The sequence below is a fragment of the Balearica regulorum genome, chromosome 3 (genome assembly GCF_011004875.1).
Source record: "Balearica regulorum gibbericeps isolate bBalReg1 chromosome 3, bBalReg1.pri, whole genome shotgun sequence".
NCBI lineage: Eukaryota > Metazoa > Chordata > Aves > Gruiformes > Gruidae > Balearica > Balearica regulorum.
The window spans coordinates 54570563-54588603 of NC_046186.1; the positions used below are offsets into that span (position 1 = coordinate 54570563).

At 39.1% G+C, this 18041-nt stretch overlaps 1 protein-coding gene across 7 annotated transcripts in view; it reads left to right on the forward strand.

The window, feature by feature from the left end:
* Positions 1-17648, forward strand: part of DSE (dermatan sulfate epimerase) — a 36396-nt gene extending 18748 nt beyond the window's left edge. For 6 of the 7 annotated variants that reach the window (XM_075747936.1, XM_075747934.1, XM_075747938.1 and 3 more), the window contains 4 exons: positions 5987-6240; positions 10014-10253; positions 12406-12613; positions 14620-17648. In XM_075747936.1, the coding sequence (XP_075604051.1) occupies positions 5987-6240; positions 10014-10253; positions 12406-12613; positions 14620-16381 (2464 nt within the window). In that variant the 3' untranslated portion in view covers positions 16382-17648. The remainder of the gene's footprint in view (positions 1-5986; positions 6241-10013; positions 10254-12405; positions 12614-14619) is intronic. The other variant, XM_075747941.1, reaches the window with a different exon arrangement.
* Positions 17649-18041: the final 393 nt, after the last annotated feature.

Consider the following 18041-nt stretch of genomic DNA (forward strand, 5'->3'; position numbering starts at 1 on the left):
CCTCCTCAACACCTAAGCAGTGCAACCCTACTTTTATAGAAAGCTCTTAAAGCTTCTGGAAAACGTTGTCTATATGTTGCCCTTTTTTTTTCCATATTGATATGAATGTAGCCCTTTACCTTTAACCCTTCCTTTGCCTGTCTTCCTGTGAACTGAGCTGCGGTGAACATGAGTGTGTCAGAGTGGCTGCTGTTGAAACACGACCGGTCAAGAGATGGGGGCAAACTTGTCATGTTTTACCTTAGACACCAGAAATATAAATTGTCGATCTTTCAAGGATGTTTTTTATTCTTAACATTTTCGTCATTGCAAATGACCAAGCGCTTAAGTTGTGCAGATAATGGGGTTTTTGTTTTGGCAGCCAACCAGAAAAATATGGAAAGGGTGAAAGCTGAGAGGTTGTTTTGGATGAAACAGCTTTTTTCAAGGATTTTTCTTTTTTTCTTTCCAAAACAAAAATTAGAAGGTATCATTCCATTAGTGAAGAAAATACTCCATTTGAGCACAAGGAAATATTTTGTTTTGGAGGCTTTGTAAGAAAAATACTGAAAATTGAGTCTAGTTTATAAAATAAATGTTGGTGGTCTCATTCCCCTTGGTAGGTATACTCCCTCTTGGTATGTATACTCCCTCTGGCCACGGAAGATATTTCTCTCCTTTGCCTGACTGGAGGTTTAAAGCTGTATCTCCTTCCCCCAGAAGTGGGTCAGAACAGTAGCAAGGGTCTGTGGAGTGCCAGGCCATTGGCATTGGGAAGACTGTACAATTACACAGATGATTTCAGGGTCAGGAGGTCACCTGGCCCCATCACGTGCCACATTTGCATCCACGCTTGACATTTAATGTGCATTAAACTCAACCATGCTGTTAGCTAGCTAGATAGCATCGAAATGCACTAGAGGGCTGTCCGTGAACTAATTTTCACCTATAAGCCTTCAGAAAAGAGCCCTGACTCATTTCCTTTGCATCCACGTAGTGAGAGTGAGAGGTTCAGTACTGAGGAGGGAGTTACTGGCATGCTTCCTTCAATCATCAGCTCAATCTGCCCTCAACCTCCAAGAGTTATTTTTGCAGTAAGTAATTGGTCATGGGGAAATTTGGAGCATTAAACTACAGGATGTGGATTACTTGTGTAATATATGTGTCAGGATGTGCTTAATGCTTCATTTTGCATGCAGTGATGCCATATTACTTACTGACCTAGAGGCTAGAAATAAGGTCTCACACTGCCTGGAAGGGTGTGTGGGGTCTGTTTCTCAAGTTAGAGAGTGTTATTTTCCTATTTACTTCAATTTTATTTGTTTTTAAGAACTGGGTACAAAGTAAAGGAAAGGCGATTCTAAACATCCCACAGGCCATGATCAGGGAACTCACCTAAGCAGGAGAGTTTGATTTAAATCCTGCCTTGAACTGGGCAGACTGTTTTTCCCCTCTTGGCTTACATTTCTAAGAGAAATGCTTCTGGTAGTTATAATATATAATAATAATTAGTTATTAGTAGAGAGACATGAGGGGAAAATACAGAAAAATGTTTCTACTGAGACAAGACATATTAGTAGCATTAGGAATGTTGTCAAGAAAAGGAGAAGTTGTAATCTTACCACAAGTTTTCTTGTTATTTCTGTCATTGTTGTTGATACTCATTTTTACTTCCCATCCAAAATATTATACAATTGGTATACTTACTAAGAGCACAGAATCACATTTAGTGAAGGTGGGATGTATGCTCTCAGTCTTGGACAATGCAGCGCATGAGTGTTGGTTCTTGACATCCTAAATTGATGACTGAAGAACTGGGTCTTAACCCCCCCCTTCCGATTCATTATTCATTGTAGAAGGTGGCAAATCTACCACATCGCACTGTTGCTAAAATTCTCAACACGTATAGGAAAACCATACTACTTATCCATAATACCAACCTTATCCATGATGTCTTTATTTCTTCAGTTTCTTCATGGAGGATTTATATCAAACTCTGTTTAAAATAAAGTAACAAAAAATATTTTATATGACACAGATGAAGAGAAGTTAAAGAACAGCCCAGGCATGTATTTCTCCTGTGCCATTCACAGAATTTGTCCAGACAGCAGTTCTTTGTGCGGAATGATGCATATGGCTTTGGATGTTTATGGAGTTTGATCATTAGGCAGGAAACTCATTCAGCACTTCTTGCTCTTTTATAAACCACCTCTAATTTCCAGATAGGCACCTCTTCCAAATACAAGTATAGGTATATAAGTATAAAAAAAAAATTTTTTTTGGTACTGTCTCTAGGGATGCATTTATTGTTTAGCTGTTATTTTAAAATATGTTTCAGAATTTTTTGAACAGTTGCCTTTGCTAAAAGTGTTTATGTTTGCAACTAAGTAGTTGCTCTATCCTAAAGAATCAATTATAGGTATTTTTATTTACTTTGGATTCTTTTTTTCGGTAACATACGATACCTTTAAAAGACTGAGGAGGCTAATGGAGCATTGAGGTAAAGGTTACTTGGTGTCTTCAGACACAGTTAATTGCTAAGCTGAGGTTCATACTATCCAATGTTAAGTTTTACTCTTGAGAGGCTTAGAAAATAGCTGTTTTGCAGTGCAAAGCGTTGGCATTTACCTATCTTTATTTGTATAAATACACACAACTTTTCTTTAATATTTCAGAGGAGAGTAGTTAATAGATAGCCCTGAAAATTCTTTTTTCACATAGTATGTTCAGTGCAGGCCTACGGTGCCATGCTTTCCCACAGTTTATCAGCCAGGCTGTTTACCAAATCTGACACTGGAAATCCATTTGAAAAATGAGAGTGTAATTTAGATACAAAAAGCATTTAATGCTTGCTACTTGACCATTCTTCTTGTGAATCATGTTCTACATTGTTTGGTGTACATTGCTTGGTTCCATTGAAATTCAGTTAATGGAGGTGCACTAATTTATATCAGCTAAAGAGTTACTACTTCAAGAGAGCTTCGTTTTAAGAACAGATGTTGACTGTGGTTTTGTATGTTCAGAAATGAGGATCTTTAAATTTTCATCTTTAATTTTCTCCATTACTTGTGTGTATCATCTCCTCTGTTAAATTCTATACAAGACTTATTATACAGAATTGCAATTTTAGGGAAGTTATGACAAAATTACTTTGTCTACCCTGAGGTGCGTAACTATGCCAGTATGGAGGCTTAGGATGCCTCTCTAACATAAGGTTTTTAACACTGAAGGTTTGTTGTTGTTGTTTTGGTTTTTTTCCCTGAAGAAATCAACAACCTAAATGCAGTCATAACTGATCGATTTAGCACTTCCCGTGTAGAAGAGTGCTTTTTGTTTTATCAGAAATGGTGCCACAGAGACTAATATGCGCTCTTACACTATAAAATTTGATGCAGTATTGCATTTGAAACCAAACATAAAGTTAGCAGACATCTTAACAATGTAAGTTACAATAAATCAGTTCCACTCTCAAATCCCATTTAAGGTGAAGTTGAGTAAAGATCATTAAAAGCTTTGAGCACATTCTGATCAGCAATTTGTGTGTTGTTACAAGGATACTGAACTTTGAATTAAATATTTTAAATTAACTCAAATTTTTTCTTTGTTCTTTTCTTCCCCTCTAATGTATAGATTAGCCTCAATCACTTTGTAATTGTTCCAGGCAGAGGCCTTTAAAGTGATATTGCCCATACCCATTTGAACTCTGATTTCTTAATGTGCAAAGGTTTAGTGAAAAGCAAAACTAAAAATACTTTGGAAATTAGGATTCAAGATATGGCTGGTCAAAGGTATGTTCACGTGTCAAAGGATTTTTGACAGCAATCACGGTGCCAGGGTGTTGCATATAACAGGCGTAGAATGCAACTTTACTTTTACATATAGGAGTAACTACATTTTAAGAGCTTTTTCAGTGATAAGGAAAGATGAAAAAGCAGAAATAGAAATGCAGAGAATTAATTGACATCATTGACAAATAACCAGCTAACTCAGATTTTCAATTTGTGTGCCTCAGTGACACAGTATAAATAAATCTGGAGAGTTGGAAGAGTTGCTTGCCTAGTTCAGCTAAGTTTTCGTACAGTTTATCTGGAAAAACAGAAAGAATGAGTGTCTAGGAAAAGCATGTAAATGTTTTGGCTTACAGGTCTGTAATTTTTTGCACAACAATTAAGTGAAAACATAAGTAAGAACTTGTATTATACCTGGCTGGAAGTCTTCACTGATAAGTTTAGAGTTTGAACCATGGAAAAAACAACAGAGAAATGTTCCCAACGTTGACCACAGAGAATAGCATGTGGATATGGAGAAGATGAGTAGTAAATTTCTAGAACTTTTTTTCCTGATGCTTTGACAGTTATTTATTACCACCCTTATAGCTGTCTGTCTTAATATTGTTCACAGCCGCTATCTGTGAATGCCTGTCTGTTAACCGAGAAACAAAATTGTGCAAACAAAATAATCTAGTCTAATAAAAAGCCTGGCTCAAAAAAAAAAAAAGGTCAAATCCTGCTGCTCAATGCGGAATGCATTCATGTATTTAATTTAAAATCTGAGAGATAAAGATTTCATTTTTTAAAAAAAAGAAAAATGAATGTATAACTTCACTCAGCAGAAGATGGGATTGAAGATGAGAGGTGAACACTTAAAACTGTTGGAAATTCAGCTAATCAAAAAGCCTACAGAGGGTTACCTTACACACAGATATGAATGTGCCAAGTTCATTTGAGTTCTTCCAGTGATGTTAGATATACTGAAATAAAAATCAAAGGTCATTTTTCTCACTTGTACATGTGTTTTACCATAGTTGCAGTGCCCTAGGCTGATAGTCATCATTTCTATGTGGTTCATTCATGCATTTTCCATGCAAATTAATGCTCCTATGGCAGAATGAGGATTTTGGTCTTTTCATATTTTTTCTCATGTGTTTGTTCACACTATTGCTTACCCAAATTAAGATGAAATCATATTAACAGAGTCATAGAACAGTTGAAGCGGAAGGTGCACATCTTCAGGAGCACAACACAATTTCCACTGATTGCAGTAGGACGCTCCCTCATCTCAACAATTTAAAATTCATTTCTGCAATAAAAAATATATTGCAAAGAAAGTGAAAGAAGGGAACAACCATGAAAGCAACTAATGATTGTTCAGTTTATCAAAGATTTTTTTTTTGCTATGTATTGCTTCACATTTTCTTTTCTGTAGAACTGTGGCCTGAAAGTACTGTCAGTACTGCAAAACTAAAATCTTTGATACAAAATATATGCTTGATTTGAGAGAAATATTTGTTCTACACTACCTCCACCTCCATTATGAATTTTCTTGGTACAAATTTTCTATTTTGCTAAGTTCAGTGTAATCATTGGATACAAGCAGGTAGTTCCTAGAAAATAATTTGAGTAGTGGCATCATTTTACCTCTGTTTTATGTTCAACACTGCTTTTTAAATGCTATTAAGTATGTTAATTTGAACTGTAGTCATGAAAATAAATTCCATCATCTCTACTTCTTGAATGCATTTGGGAAATGAAAAAACAGCATACTGAGTTATTTTTTTATACTTGCTTTAAAGACAACGTCACACCCATAGCCACCATTCAGGAATTTATCAACATTTGACTCCTCTGGAAAAGAAAAAAGATTGTTACAGTGTTTTGGAGGAGTATAAACTTTATGCTATTACTTTCTCACAGAAATGATGTGAATCTTGCTTCAGATAAATAGATGCCATTTGTGTACAATCGATACTCTGCATATCTGTTTCTCCTAGCAAAACCCAGAATATTGCAAGCACTGTTTTAATATTTAACAACTTAATCTTTCTAATCAAATTAATGAGCTTTGAAGGTTAATGTTGTCCATACTTAGGAAAGAAAAACAAATGGTCTCAGAGACTTGGTAAGTAGCTTACTGCTGTGTTAAAAGTCAACATGAATTGCCTAACTTCAGAGGCATTAAGTCATAAGTAGCCGAAACTCAATTAATTGGTATCTTTCTTTATTGACAGGCTAGTGAAGGATGCCCCGTGGGATGAGGTCCCTCTCGCTCACTCCTTAGTTGGTTTTGCCACCGCATATGACTTCTTGTACAGCTATCTTAGCAAGACTCAACAGGAGAGATTTCTTGAGGTAATTGCCAACGCCTCGGGATATATGTACGAAACATCATACAGACGTGGATGGGGCTTCCAGTACCTCCACAACCACCAGCCTACCAACTGCGTGGCCCTGCTGGCTGGAAGCCTGGTTCTGATGAATCAAGGTATGTGCTAAAGCATAGGAACCTTTTTCTGACGTGTATCAGCTCAATCAGCCATTTATGCAGCAAAGTTCAGGAACTGATAGAAATGCTTCTGAGAGTACAGCAGTATCGGGTTTGCTCTTTTGCTGCTTAGAAGAATTAAATTTACTGAATAGAACAAAAGTCTGTGGACAGATGTACAAGGTATAACATAGATGCATACGTACCTCTGTATATAAATTCAGTGTTCTAAGTGATTCTGAAATTCTTACCTCGCTGTTCTTAGGAATTAAAAATCCCTTTGTGCATAGTCTGTCCAGTCCAGATTTACAGACAGTCTTTCAGGGTGCATTATCAGTAAAGAGCGATGCACTTGGTCTCCTTACACAATGCATTGAGAAGGTCAGCAGTCAAAAACAGCCCGCGCTCTGAGCTGGGAGCTAGACGAGAGGATAACCTGGAATGTCATCCAAGACTTCTGTCCTTTCTCCCTGAGAGACCTGCAAAGGTGTCACTTTATCCAGGCAAAGGCCACAGCTCAGGACCTTTCTTTCCACCATCCTTCTCTATGGAGATGAGCAGGGCTTTACCTTTTTCCCTCTGGACTACGCCCTTGAACCCCAAAACCTTCATCCAAGAGGTGTCTGTGCCAGGTGTCATCTCCTTCTTTGCTTCATGGACTTAAGCCTGTCCTTCCCAGTTCTCAGGTGAATAACTTCACCAGTTGCTTTTGGCTGCTCTGCCTGCGGGCTGTCCCTCTCCTGTCTTAAGTGAGGCACAGTGTGAAGGAGAATGCAAGTCAGAGGGAGAGAGCAGATAAGAAATCCTGACTTCAAACCCCAGTGGTACTTTGGCTGAGAGGTGGCAGGCATGGAGCCAGCTCCTGCTTTTCTAAGAATGTGTCAGTATTTTATCAAGTGATTATTTAATGTGTACTAGTAGCATTTTGAAAACATGATGCCCAATGGAACTACTTACTTGCTGCAAGTCAAGGCAAATCTGGTTTCTGCATCCTGATGGCATTGCCGAGCTGTGCAGCCCTACCAAGCAAAGGCACATCTGCACACCGTTGGAGCGTTCAGATGCCAAAGAAGTGTGACAAAAATCGTGGCACCTACTGTGTTTGAGGGAGGTCATCTTTTTGTTAAGTGTTTGTCAAAACAAGGGCATTCACTGATGTGCGCATGCTGAAAAGCAGCAAGAGTATGTGGGGAAGTTATTCCCTCTCCTCCTATCTTGCCTTCCACAAATTGAAGACTCAGATCATTTTTATTCAGTGGGTTTTGCTAAATTCCTCATAATTCCATCCTTCCCCGAACCTCAGTCGTTGCAGAAAGCTGACAGTTTGCAAGATGACTCTGCTTTTCATTAGAGTATAGACCATAAGTATGCTTTATGCCAAACAATGGTAACATCACAAATAAAGTTGGGCAATATTTCTTTCACCAAAGGTTGGTGAGGTTTGGGGGGTTTTTTTGGGGGAAAGGTAAATTCAGCAACACTTGAGCAATTTGAAAATTTGTGCTGATATTTCAAATGAAAATAGGTCAAAACATCCAGATTCTTTATTTCTAAATGAAAATTCTATTGTTTTCAATATAAAGCAACTTATATTTTTTAAAAAATGAAATTTAAATAAAGTTTTTCTGTTGGTCTAAAAGTTTTTTAAAAAAAACATTTTTAAAAAATTCTCATTCCAAGATGAAAGGCTTGTTCTGAAAGAGAAAAAAAAGGGAGGGAGAAAAGGAGTAAACATACTATTCTCCCTGTATCAGATGCATAGCAATTGCAAATGGTGTAATCCCAGTGTAGTAGAGCTTTCTCCCAAAAGGTTTAAATTTCAACTAATAATTTTAAACATTATTCAGGTATTGAAGCATGCAGATACTAAATAGCCAGGTTAAAAACAGGTCAACATTGTCATAGGACTGAAAAATGAAACTAATTGAAATGAATTCTAGGCACACACATATACTGAAGTCTTTGCAGTTAAAATAAACACTCATATTCAAACAAAAAACTTGAGTAAGGCCTAATTTGACATAGATACTGTTGATTTTAGGTGAGATTTGTTCTGTTGAGTGTTGAGTCTCTTACTTTTTTATTCTAACGTATTTTTCTTTTCTAATGTATTTTTCTTATACTACAAGTATAGGGTTATAGCATAGATATAAGCTAAGTAAACAGAACATATATGCATTATAATACATGTAAATACACTGCTGAACCATGGAAGATAGCATTTTTGCTAGTGCAGTAGTCAAAGCTAGCTATTTTGGCTGTTAATGTCACAAGGGAAAACAAGGATTGGAAGCATTTGGGATTTTATTCGGATAGACGGCTGTGCTGCCAACTCCATCAGAGTAGTGGTGTCAAGATAGCTGTGAGTAAAGCAGAAGCAGCACCTCCTGCCCCTGTTGCTCAGGCCTTCGCCATCATATTTATCTCTTCAGCCCACAGATAAAAATACCATGTTAGATTCAGGTTGTCTGTTTAACTTAGACATTGCAAATTTTTTTCTCTCTGTTAACTAAGCAGGATTTGGCAGCCTTGACTAGTAGGAAGTCTGAATTGCTCATCACTCTGCTGAGCATAAATACAGTAATTGTGGCAATGACATGAAACAGTCTTAGTAGCGGGTTTGAATGCAGCTCATACTCACTTAGCCTGACATGTGCGCTTCATTCATCAGGCACCGCTTCACCACATAACGGGCTGTATGTAATATGTGCCAGCTGAGCTCTGCTATATGGTGGAAATAAGTCTGGTTAAATCTGTGTCAGACGCTTCGAGTTGAGTAGACACCAAGTTGTCATATAGAAGCACAAGGCAGTTGGTCCCTGTTTAGTCCTACCTCTCTTGCCAGTGGATCCAAAAGAAAATAAGAGAAGGCACGTGGCCTTTCCTCTGCTGGGATCCACGTGCTGCCTTCTGCAAGACATAAATGCAGTGCTGAGGCTCTCCTGCTTGTGCTTGTTTCTTGGTGAAGGCAGACAAGCCTTGAGAAGGTCTTCTCGCAGCCTCTTCCCAACTCTTGATTTGTGTAGACCAGACCAAAGTAGTACGATCTCCAGAAGTCTTTTCTTTAGAAGAAATATAAGTGTTTAGGGCTTGTATATGTGGAGGCTGAAACTCAACCTAGTTGGAAGATTAATTTTATTCTGGAATTGAGGAATCTGCATTTGGAATTAACCATGCAAAACATTTCCAAAATAACTAATATTTTAGGTTGCATAATAAAATGAAAATGTAAGTAGAACAGAGCATGTCTTAAAATAGAGCATGTGTTAGTAGAATATCAGTTAACTGCAGCTCAAATGTGAACTTCTTTGTATTTTGAAACTCTGAGGATCTCCTTACAACTCTGTTGATCATGCCAGTGAAAAATGACGGATTAGAATATTTGCATTATTGGAGCCCTCTAGTGGGGACCATCAGTTTGTCTGCATACGGATTTAATTTGAAATCCAATAGTCTTGGTGTGGCTCTCCCCTTTTTGCATGTCCTGAATGTATTAAGGAAATTTTCCCGTTAAGATGGAAAGCATAATCACACATTATTAGCAGAGGGTGTTTCATAGATTTTCCCTGCTCATGTGACTTTGTTTTGCTGTGTTTAAACATAGCGTTTTACTTTTCACCCTAGAACTACAGGGACACTGCAGTGCTAGGCCGTATTTTAAAGCTCTGGATTGCACATTCCTTGCTGTAAAGGATCCCACTGTGGGAGTACAGATGACATAATCTATGATCTATGGTGTTGTAATTAGATTTGCCAACATCTTTTTCTTTCAGGCTACCTTCAGGAAGCTTACTTGTGGACCAAGCAAGTGCTGGCAATCATGGAGAAGTCAGTAGTCCTGCTGCAGGAGGTCACAGATGGCTCCCTCTACGAAGGGGTGGCTTACGGCAGCTACACCACCAGATCGCTGTTTCAGTACATGTTTCTTGTCCAAAGGCACTTTGATATTAATCACTTCAACCACCCCTGGCTCAAGCAGCACTTTGCATTTTTGTACAGGACTGTCCTGCCAGGTAGGTCGTTTGCGCGTGTGAAGGTGACTCTTCTAATTCTTGAAGCAGCAGTAAATTTCATACTTGAAGTAGACCATTTTTAAATAACATTTTGTACTTGGATTTTTTTTTTAAATAATGTTTTGCTTAGATTTTACCTTCATCATCCATCGAAACAGTGACATCCTAGTTTATCACTGCTTATTAAAGATCATTGTTCATTAAACTCTGGCTTTTAAAACCAGTCAAAAGATAGGAACATCCTTTGGGAGAAAAGGCTATGGTTCAGAATTTGATTTCTGGTTTTCAGAGTTTGAAACAGACCTGTTTCTGGGGTTTTCCATTTGAAAAATAATATTCTTTGAGATTCTTACTGATTTTTTTCTTTGCCAAAAGTCATCACACTAAAATACTAGGTAAAAGGAGTAGAAAGTGGTGAAGCCAGGGTAAAAGTATCAACAAAGTATAAGAAAGTTTTATATGATCACCAGTTTTCCACAAAACATTGAAATAGATTTTTATACCATTTATATGAAAATATTTTTCTCCTGGAAAATGTAATTGACTCTAATCATAGGTTTCTCTATGCAGGGGTACACAAAACATTTTCTTTTTTCGATGTGAGAATTAAACAAATATCTGATGTCACTAATGGTCAATTTTGCAGACTTTTTAATATTTCTGTTCTTTTGCTGGATCTCTCCAGTCTCTCACAGTATGTTGTAGCATCTCTGATTTGAATTCCTAGTTGACTGAAAGATGGAGATGTGCAAATACGAAACCAGTTATAAGTTAATAAATATTGCTGACCCCTTCTAGCTTTCAGAAGAGATTTAGTTTCAGGTAGCCTTGCAAGTTTTCAGTGATGGTTTTCTGTTGCTTATTTGCAGGATAATCCATTAGAAACTTATATTCCTGGTTGAAAAGACAGTGATAACGTTATTGGCTGTAAGACCCCAGATCTAGCTGTGTACGTAAGGGGGGCGCTGAGAGTGGCTTTGGCATACCAGCATAAGCATGTAAGGAATTGTGCTGACTTCATGTGAGACCTTGGACATCTAATGGGGAGAGGTTCCTAAGAGCAAAGTGAACTTTGCTAGCTGTTTCATGGTGAAGCTGATTTTTTTTTTTTTTCCTTGGGCAAACCTCTGTTTTCTTACAGAATCATAGAATGGTTTGGGTTGGAAGCGACCTTAAAGGTCATCTAGTTCCAAACCCCCTGCTGTGGGCAGGGACACCCTCCACTAGACCACGTTGCCCAAAGCCTCATCCAACCTGGCCTTGAACACTTCCAGGGATGGAGCCTCCACAACCTCTCTGGGCAACCTGTTCCAGTACCCTACCACTCTAACAGGGAAGAATTTCTTTCTAACATCTAATCTAAATTGACCCTCCTTCAGCTTAAACCCATTACTCCTTGTCCTGTCACTACAGGCCCTGATAAACAGTCCCTCCCCAGCTTTCCTGTAGGCCCTTTCAGGTACTGGTGAGCTGCAATTAGATCTCCCCAGAGCCTTCTCTTCTCCAGGCTGAACAACCCCAACTCTCTCAGCCTGTCCTCATAGGAGAGGTGCTCCAGCCCTCTTATCAGCTTCGTGGCCCTCCTCTGGACTCGCTCCAACAGCTCCACGTCTCTCCTGTACTGGGGCCCCCAGAGCTGGATGCAGTACTCCAGGTGGGGTCTCACAAGAGCGGAGTAGAGGGGCAGGATCACCTCCCTCGACCTGCTGGTCACACTTCTTTTGATGCAGCCCAGGACATGGTTGGCTTTCTGGGCTACAAGTGCACACTGCCGGCTCAGGTTGAGCTGCTTGCTTTAGAAAGTTTGGATTGACATAGGAAAAGTGAAAGCTGTAAAGAGAAAGTTACCTTGCCAGATACAGGTGAGGAGAGGAAGCGGATGGGACATTGCTGCTTACATTCTTTGTAGGACTTTGACTGTCTGTAGCCCGTAGCCAAAGAAGAAAGGTGAGTATTCAAGTTAGCCACAGCGGAAGGAAACAGCTCCTGTGTAACCTGTTTATGGCTCATTTACAAGTAGGTCTATAAACATCTGAAAAGGCTGTTTCTGTTTGTGTCTGTTTGTACTGCTTGGTTTCACCGTCACGCTCTACAAATGCATCTTTGTATGTTTATTTGTTCGTTCTTACATTCCTTTTCACTTTTTCCCAAGGGTTTCAGAGAACTGTGGCCATCGCGGATTCCAACTATAACTGGTTCTATGGGCCGGAGAGCCAGCTGGTGTTTCTCGACAAATTTGTCATGCGCAACGGCAGCGGGAACTGGTTGGCAGAGCAGATCAGAAGGAACCGAGTGGTGGAGGGCCCGGGTACACCATCCAAAGGGCAGAGGTGGTGCACTCTCCACACTGAATTTCTCTGGTATGAAAGGGCATGAGTGGGCTCAAAAGGAACCTGACAGCTGTTTGCTATTAGTGATAATTCATTATCTTTAGGTTTGTACTGTAGAAGCAGATATCAGGCTGCCCGTGTGCGACCCAGAGAGTCATTAGGCTCAGAAGAACTTCACTTGGCATAGATGCACAGTATGTGTTGCTACAGGGAACACCTTGGTCTTGTCCTACACCTGCTTTTTTGTTTTCTTTCTGTTGTCTATTGCTTTTATAGAATGCAGGCAGTTCCAAAAGGACTGAAAATTTGCCTGCATGTTATTTTCAGTTTATTTGGTCTATTCTAATCATTTTTAATACTGTTGGTTTTTTTAATAATTAATACTGAATATTGAAAGCATAGTTTTCTTTTAAAAGCTAAAAGTAATAACATAAGCTTTCTTTTAAAAGCTAAAATAAAGTAAGCAATAAGGCTACTATTAGTTGGTTTTGCACACTAATTTGCAAGTTATGCTTAGAAAAAAATATCATGATAGATGACTAGATCCATATTTTCCATGTAATTTTCAGCTCTGCTAACTTGTATGTCAATCTTCTAAAGATAAGAAATGAAAAGACCCAAGAGGCTCTAGCTATACATATTAATTCCCTCAGTCTGTGGAGAGAACAAGTATATTTTTGGGGAGTCTGTGTAGCTCTATTTCTCTTACAAGAAAAATATTATTGAATATATATTGGTTTGCATTTACAATATGCACATTAGAATGCACATTTATTAGGCTCCAAGCACCCTTCATCTTGTTATTTACAAAATACACTCTCTTCTACAACTGCACTCCATCATTCTTTTCTCCTGCATCTCCATGGAAATATTGGGAATTTATACTTAGAAAATTCTTTTTGATGTCAAAGGGAAGCAATTTTTTAAGAACACCTGAGTAAAAAAAAAAAAAAGACAAAAGTATCTGAATATTCCAACAATTGCCTTTTCCCTGTGCTGCAGTGTTGCTGTTGTGATGAGCATGTCCACTTGCATTAGAGTCTCAGGAAAGAGGTCTACTTTTAGGGCAGTCTCCATCAAGGACCACTAGATACAGAGCAGGCTCCTGGTGCTGGTTGGAATTACCTGAAGCCATATGCAGGACATGAGCTGTGATTGTCTTGGGTCTGAGTCTCCTGGTTAGCTGTAGAGAATAAATCTGATGAGGAACCATCTAACGGAAATATAACGGGGCTTAATGATGGTTCTGTTTATTTCGTTTGCTTAAAAACAATGCTAGAAGGGTTTGCTTTCCGTGGTTGGTTTGTTTTGGTTTAACTCCTGTAGATCAAATAAAACAAAAATTATAAGCATTGTAACCTTTTCTGGAATTAAGACCTCTTTTTAAACCGTATGTCTTATATCTTACAATTTATAGAAGAAACCCATGCAAATTTTTCTTCAACCTAGTTGGAGAAGGAGCTAACATAGACTAAGTGATGTAAATCATAAAAAATTATCCTTTAAAATGCCTTTTCTTTAATTTTTAGTTTATTGCTAATGCTGTTTGGAGACTACAGACTTCTATAATCAACAGTTTGGGGAAACACACTCTGCTGCTCTGGGTTAAGTAGTCAGTAAATAGGTGCAAATATTGACTTCTAGTGCAAAATAGACAGTGTCTACAGCCTGAACCTAGTGCATCTTTTTAAAAGATTTGTATTGCATTAAGTAGCTTTATGATATAAGACAAAACATGGCTAGCTTGAAATTAGTGGCACTCTTATTTTCAGATTGCAGAAGGATTTCTTGCTTTAAATATGGAACAGATGCTTTCAGCTATTTTGTAAAAAGCACACAACAAATTTGTATAGGGATTAGTATGATAAATATTACAACTGTATGATTAGTTCACTGAGGAAGCATACATGTGGGCTTTATATTGTTAGTTTGCTCCTTGATGTAAATATTGAATCTGTTTTTAAGTATTGTAGAAGCGCTGATAATGGAATCAGTCAAGTGATTTTTTAAACCTATTTTCCTCATCTTTTTGGCAGGTATGATGCAAGTTTGCGTTCCGTACCTCCACCAGACTACGGGGTTCCTAAGCTGCATTATTTTGAGGACTGGGGAGTGGTAACCTATGGAAGTGCGTTGCCAGCTGAAATCAACAGGCCTTTCCTTTCCTTCAAGTCAGGAAAGCTGGGAGGACGTGCAATATATGATATTGTTCATAGGAACAAGTACAAAGAGTGGATCAAGGGGTGGAGGAACTTTAATGCTGGCCACGAACACCCGGACCAGAACTCCTTTACTTTTGCTCCCAATGGTGTACCTTTCATAACAGAAGCTCTGTATGGGCCAAAATACACTTTTTTAAATAATGTGTTGATGTTTTCCCCTGCCGTGTCCAAGAGCTGCTTCTCCCCATGGGAAGGGCAGATTACAGAAGACTGTTCCTCAAAGTGGCTTAAATATAAGCATGACTTGGCTGGTGACTGTCAGGGACGAGTGGTTGCCGCCATGGAGAGAAGTGGGGTGGTTTTTATCAGGGGAGAAGGAGTGGGTGCATACAATCCTAAACTGAAGCTGAGAAAATTGCAAAGAAACCTCATACTTCTCCATCCCCAGCTTCTCTTGCTAGTGGACCAAATCCATCTAGAAGATGACAGCCCCCTGGAGGCAGTGACCAGTTTCTTCCACAATGTGGACGTGCCTTTTGAAGAAACAGTTGTTGATGATGTCCATGGGGCCTTTATTAGGCACCGCGATGGGATATATAAGATGTACTGGATGGATGACACTGGCCACAGTGAGAAAGCTACCATCACCTCAAGGATGTATCCACGGGGCTACCCATACAATGGAACAAACTACGTGAATGTGACGACCTTCTTGCGGCACCCCGTCACGAGGGCCATTTACATTTTCATTGGGCCCTCTGTCGACGTGCAGAGCTTCACCGTCCGTGGAGATTCTCCGCAGCTGGATGTTTTCGTTACCACCAGTGAGCATGCCTACGCGGTGTACTTGTGGCCTGTTGAGGATGGGTCCCGCTCTGCCTTTGCACAGGTTATTGCAGACCGCCAGAAAATTGTCTTTGACCGAGCCTCTGCCATTAGGAGCTCCACAGTGCCAGAAGTGAAGGACTACGTAGGGATCGTGGAGAGGAACCTGCAGCATTTTAAGCCTGTTTTCCAGCAACTTGAGAAGCAGATCTTGTCTCGTGTACGCAACACAGCTAGCTTTAGGAAGACTGCTGAGCGCCTGCTAAGGTTTTCAGATAAGAGGCAGACAGAGGAGGCCATTGACAGGATATTTGCAATCTCACAGAGGCAGCAGCAGCAGCACGGCAGAGCAAAGAAAAACAGAAAGGTAGCCAAAGGCTACAAATTTGTTGATGCCGTTCCTGACATTTTTGCACAAATTGAGGTAAATGAAAGAAAAGTGCGACAAAAGGCACAGACTCAAGCACAAAAAGAGTTGCCTGTAGATGAAGATGAGGAAATGAAAGATCTTCTGGATTTTGCAGATACCACTTATGTGAAGCACAAAACTGGGGTGTCAATTAAAGGCCGATCAGGGCTGGCACAGATGGTGACAACTGCTCGAAGTAGTGCCCCATCCATATCAGCTTCTTATACCCGCCTCTTTCTAATTCTCAACATTGCTATTTTTTTTGTCATGTTAGCAATGCAGCTCACATATTTTCAGAAGGCCAAGAGACTGCATGGCCAAAGATGTCTGTATGCAATACTTTTAGTAGACAGCTGTATATTATTGTGGCTGTATTCTTCCTGTTCTCAGTCACAATGTTAGCAGAAGACCTCTACTAGTCGACCAGTTTATGGTCATATATGTCTATGCAAAAGCATTAACCCTAATAGGGCCAAAGTTTATCTTCTTTTTTCTGAAACATTCCAAAAACAGCTGAGGAAAGATTGGTTTCAGACCAGAAGGGATGGAAGAATAGGGCAAGCAATGAATATCTCAGAAAACTAAGTACTTAATAAGTACTCCTCCTTTGTGTTTTGAGTTGGGCCTCACATCTGAGGGAATGTTATGCTTTGTTCATCAGAGTTCAGTAATGTAAAGTTGTAATTAATTTTTTTTGTGAGAAGAGCCCTCTTAATAGATTTGTTTCTAAGGGCTTTCTTTTTTATACAGAATTGGATTTGCATTTACTGAGTTTTCATTTCAGGCTGCTATGGATGTCTCTGGACATTCTGTTAAGAAAAGGACATTCAAACACAAGTATGCAAGGTAGATCTTAGGACTTCATTTCTCTCTGCCAAACCAAAGAATGCTTCAATATGGGACACTCCTGTATAATTACTGCAGACCCTTACATCATGTCATCTCTTCCATGCTTTACAGTCTGGCACAGTGGGAAATGGTAATCAATCATGTCAGTACTTGCCACATGAGAGACACAACACCTAGTAGGCAGTAGAAGGCAAATACAGGGCTAACTCAAAGTATAAAGGAACACAATTCTCAGGAAAAAAACCAATTTTATCTTTCAGTCAAGTGTTGACTGCAGAAGGATGAATGCTGTAGGGTCTGTTCTCGTTTTTACAAGCCAGGGTTTCACAAAAGTTTTCTATAGTTTGAAGCATGTCTTAGTAGGGAAATAATGTCCTAGATCACTGCCCTTCCATATGCAATTGTAAAAATACAAACAAAAAACCAAAGCAATCCTGTGGTAACCTCAGCAATTGCCAGTATGGAAAAAGAGGTATTAAGGAAGTATTTAATGTCTTTTTTCTGTTCACATGGCTAGAAACAGAAGACAGTTAAAACTGTGTGAACAGCCTGTTCTCTATAAAGCACCAGCAAGGGTTCTGCAAGCTCTTGGTGGCCCCGGGTCAATTATTTGGGGATTAGTGGTAAATGGAATCATGTGGTTTATGACAAAAATAAGTTTGACGTCTCCACATATATCCCCTTCTGTTCATTAAACTGATTTCAAACAATCATAGCTATTTGAGAGAATGGAAGCTCTATGGAATTAGGGCATATCTGTATGTCTTTACAGAAAAACAATTCTTCCAGTACATTTGCTAAATAAAAACGTTTAATTGTCTCTGTGGAACAGTTGTTTTTCTTTGATTAAAATATTTTTCCCGATAATTACAGTAATGATGTTCATCAGCACTTTGTTCAAATCACAAACTTTGTTTCTTCTTCCTTACACCTGTTTAGGTATTTGTTACCTACATCACTGCTGTTAAGCCTTCTGCGAGTTTCTGTGTTGAAATGTGATGAGCTTTCCTTGTCTAAACATCTTCAGTGAACAGATCTGAGTATTTTCACTAGGTTCAAGCTACTGAGCCAGTTCTGAGCACTGTTTTCACGTACATAACCCCTACAATCTCCAAGGTCTGGATTTATCCAATGAAATTTGGTACATTTAGTCTGAGCAAAGATTTAGGACTTCACTTGATTTCTGATCCATGCATAGTCAGTGGAGAAAGAT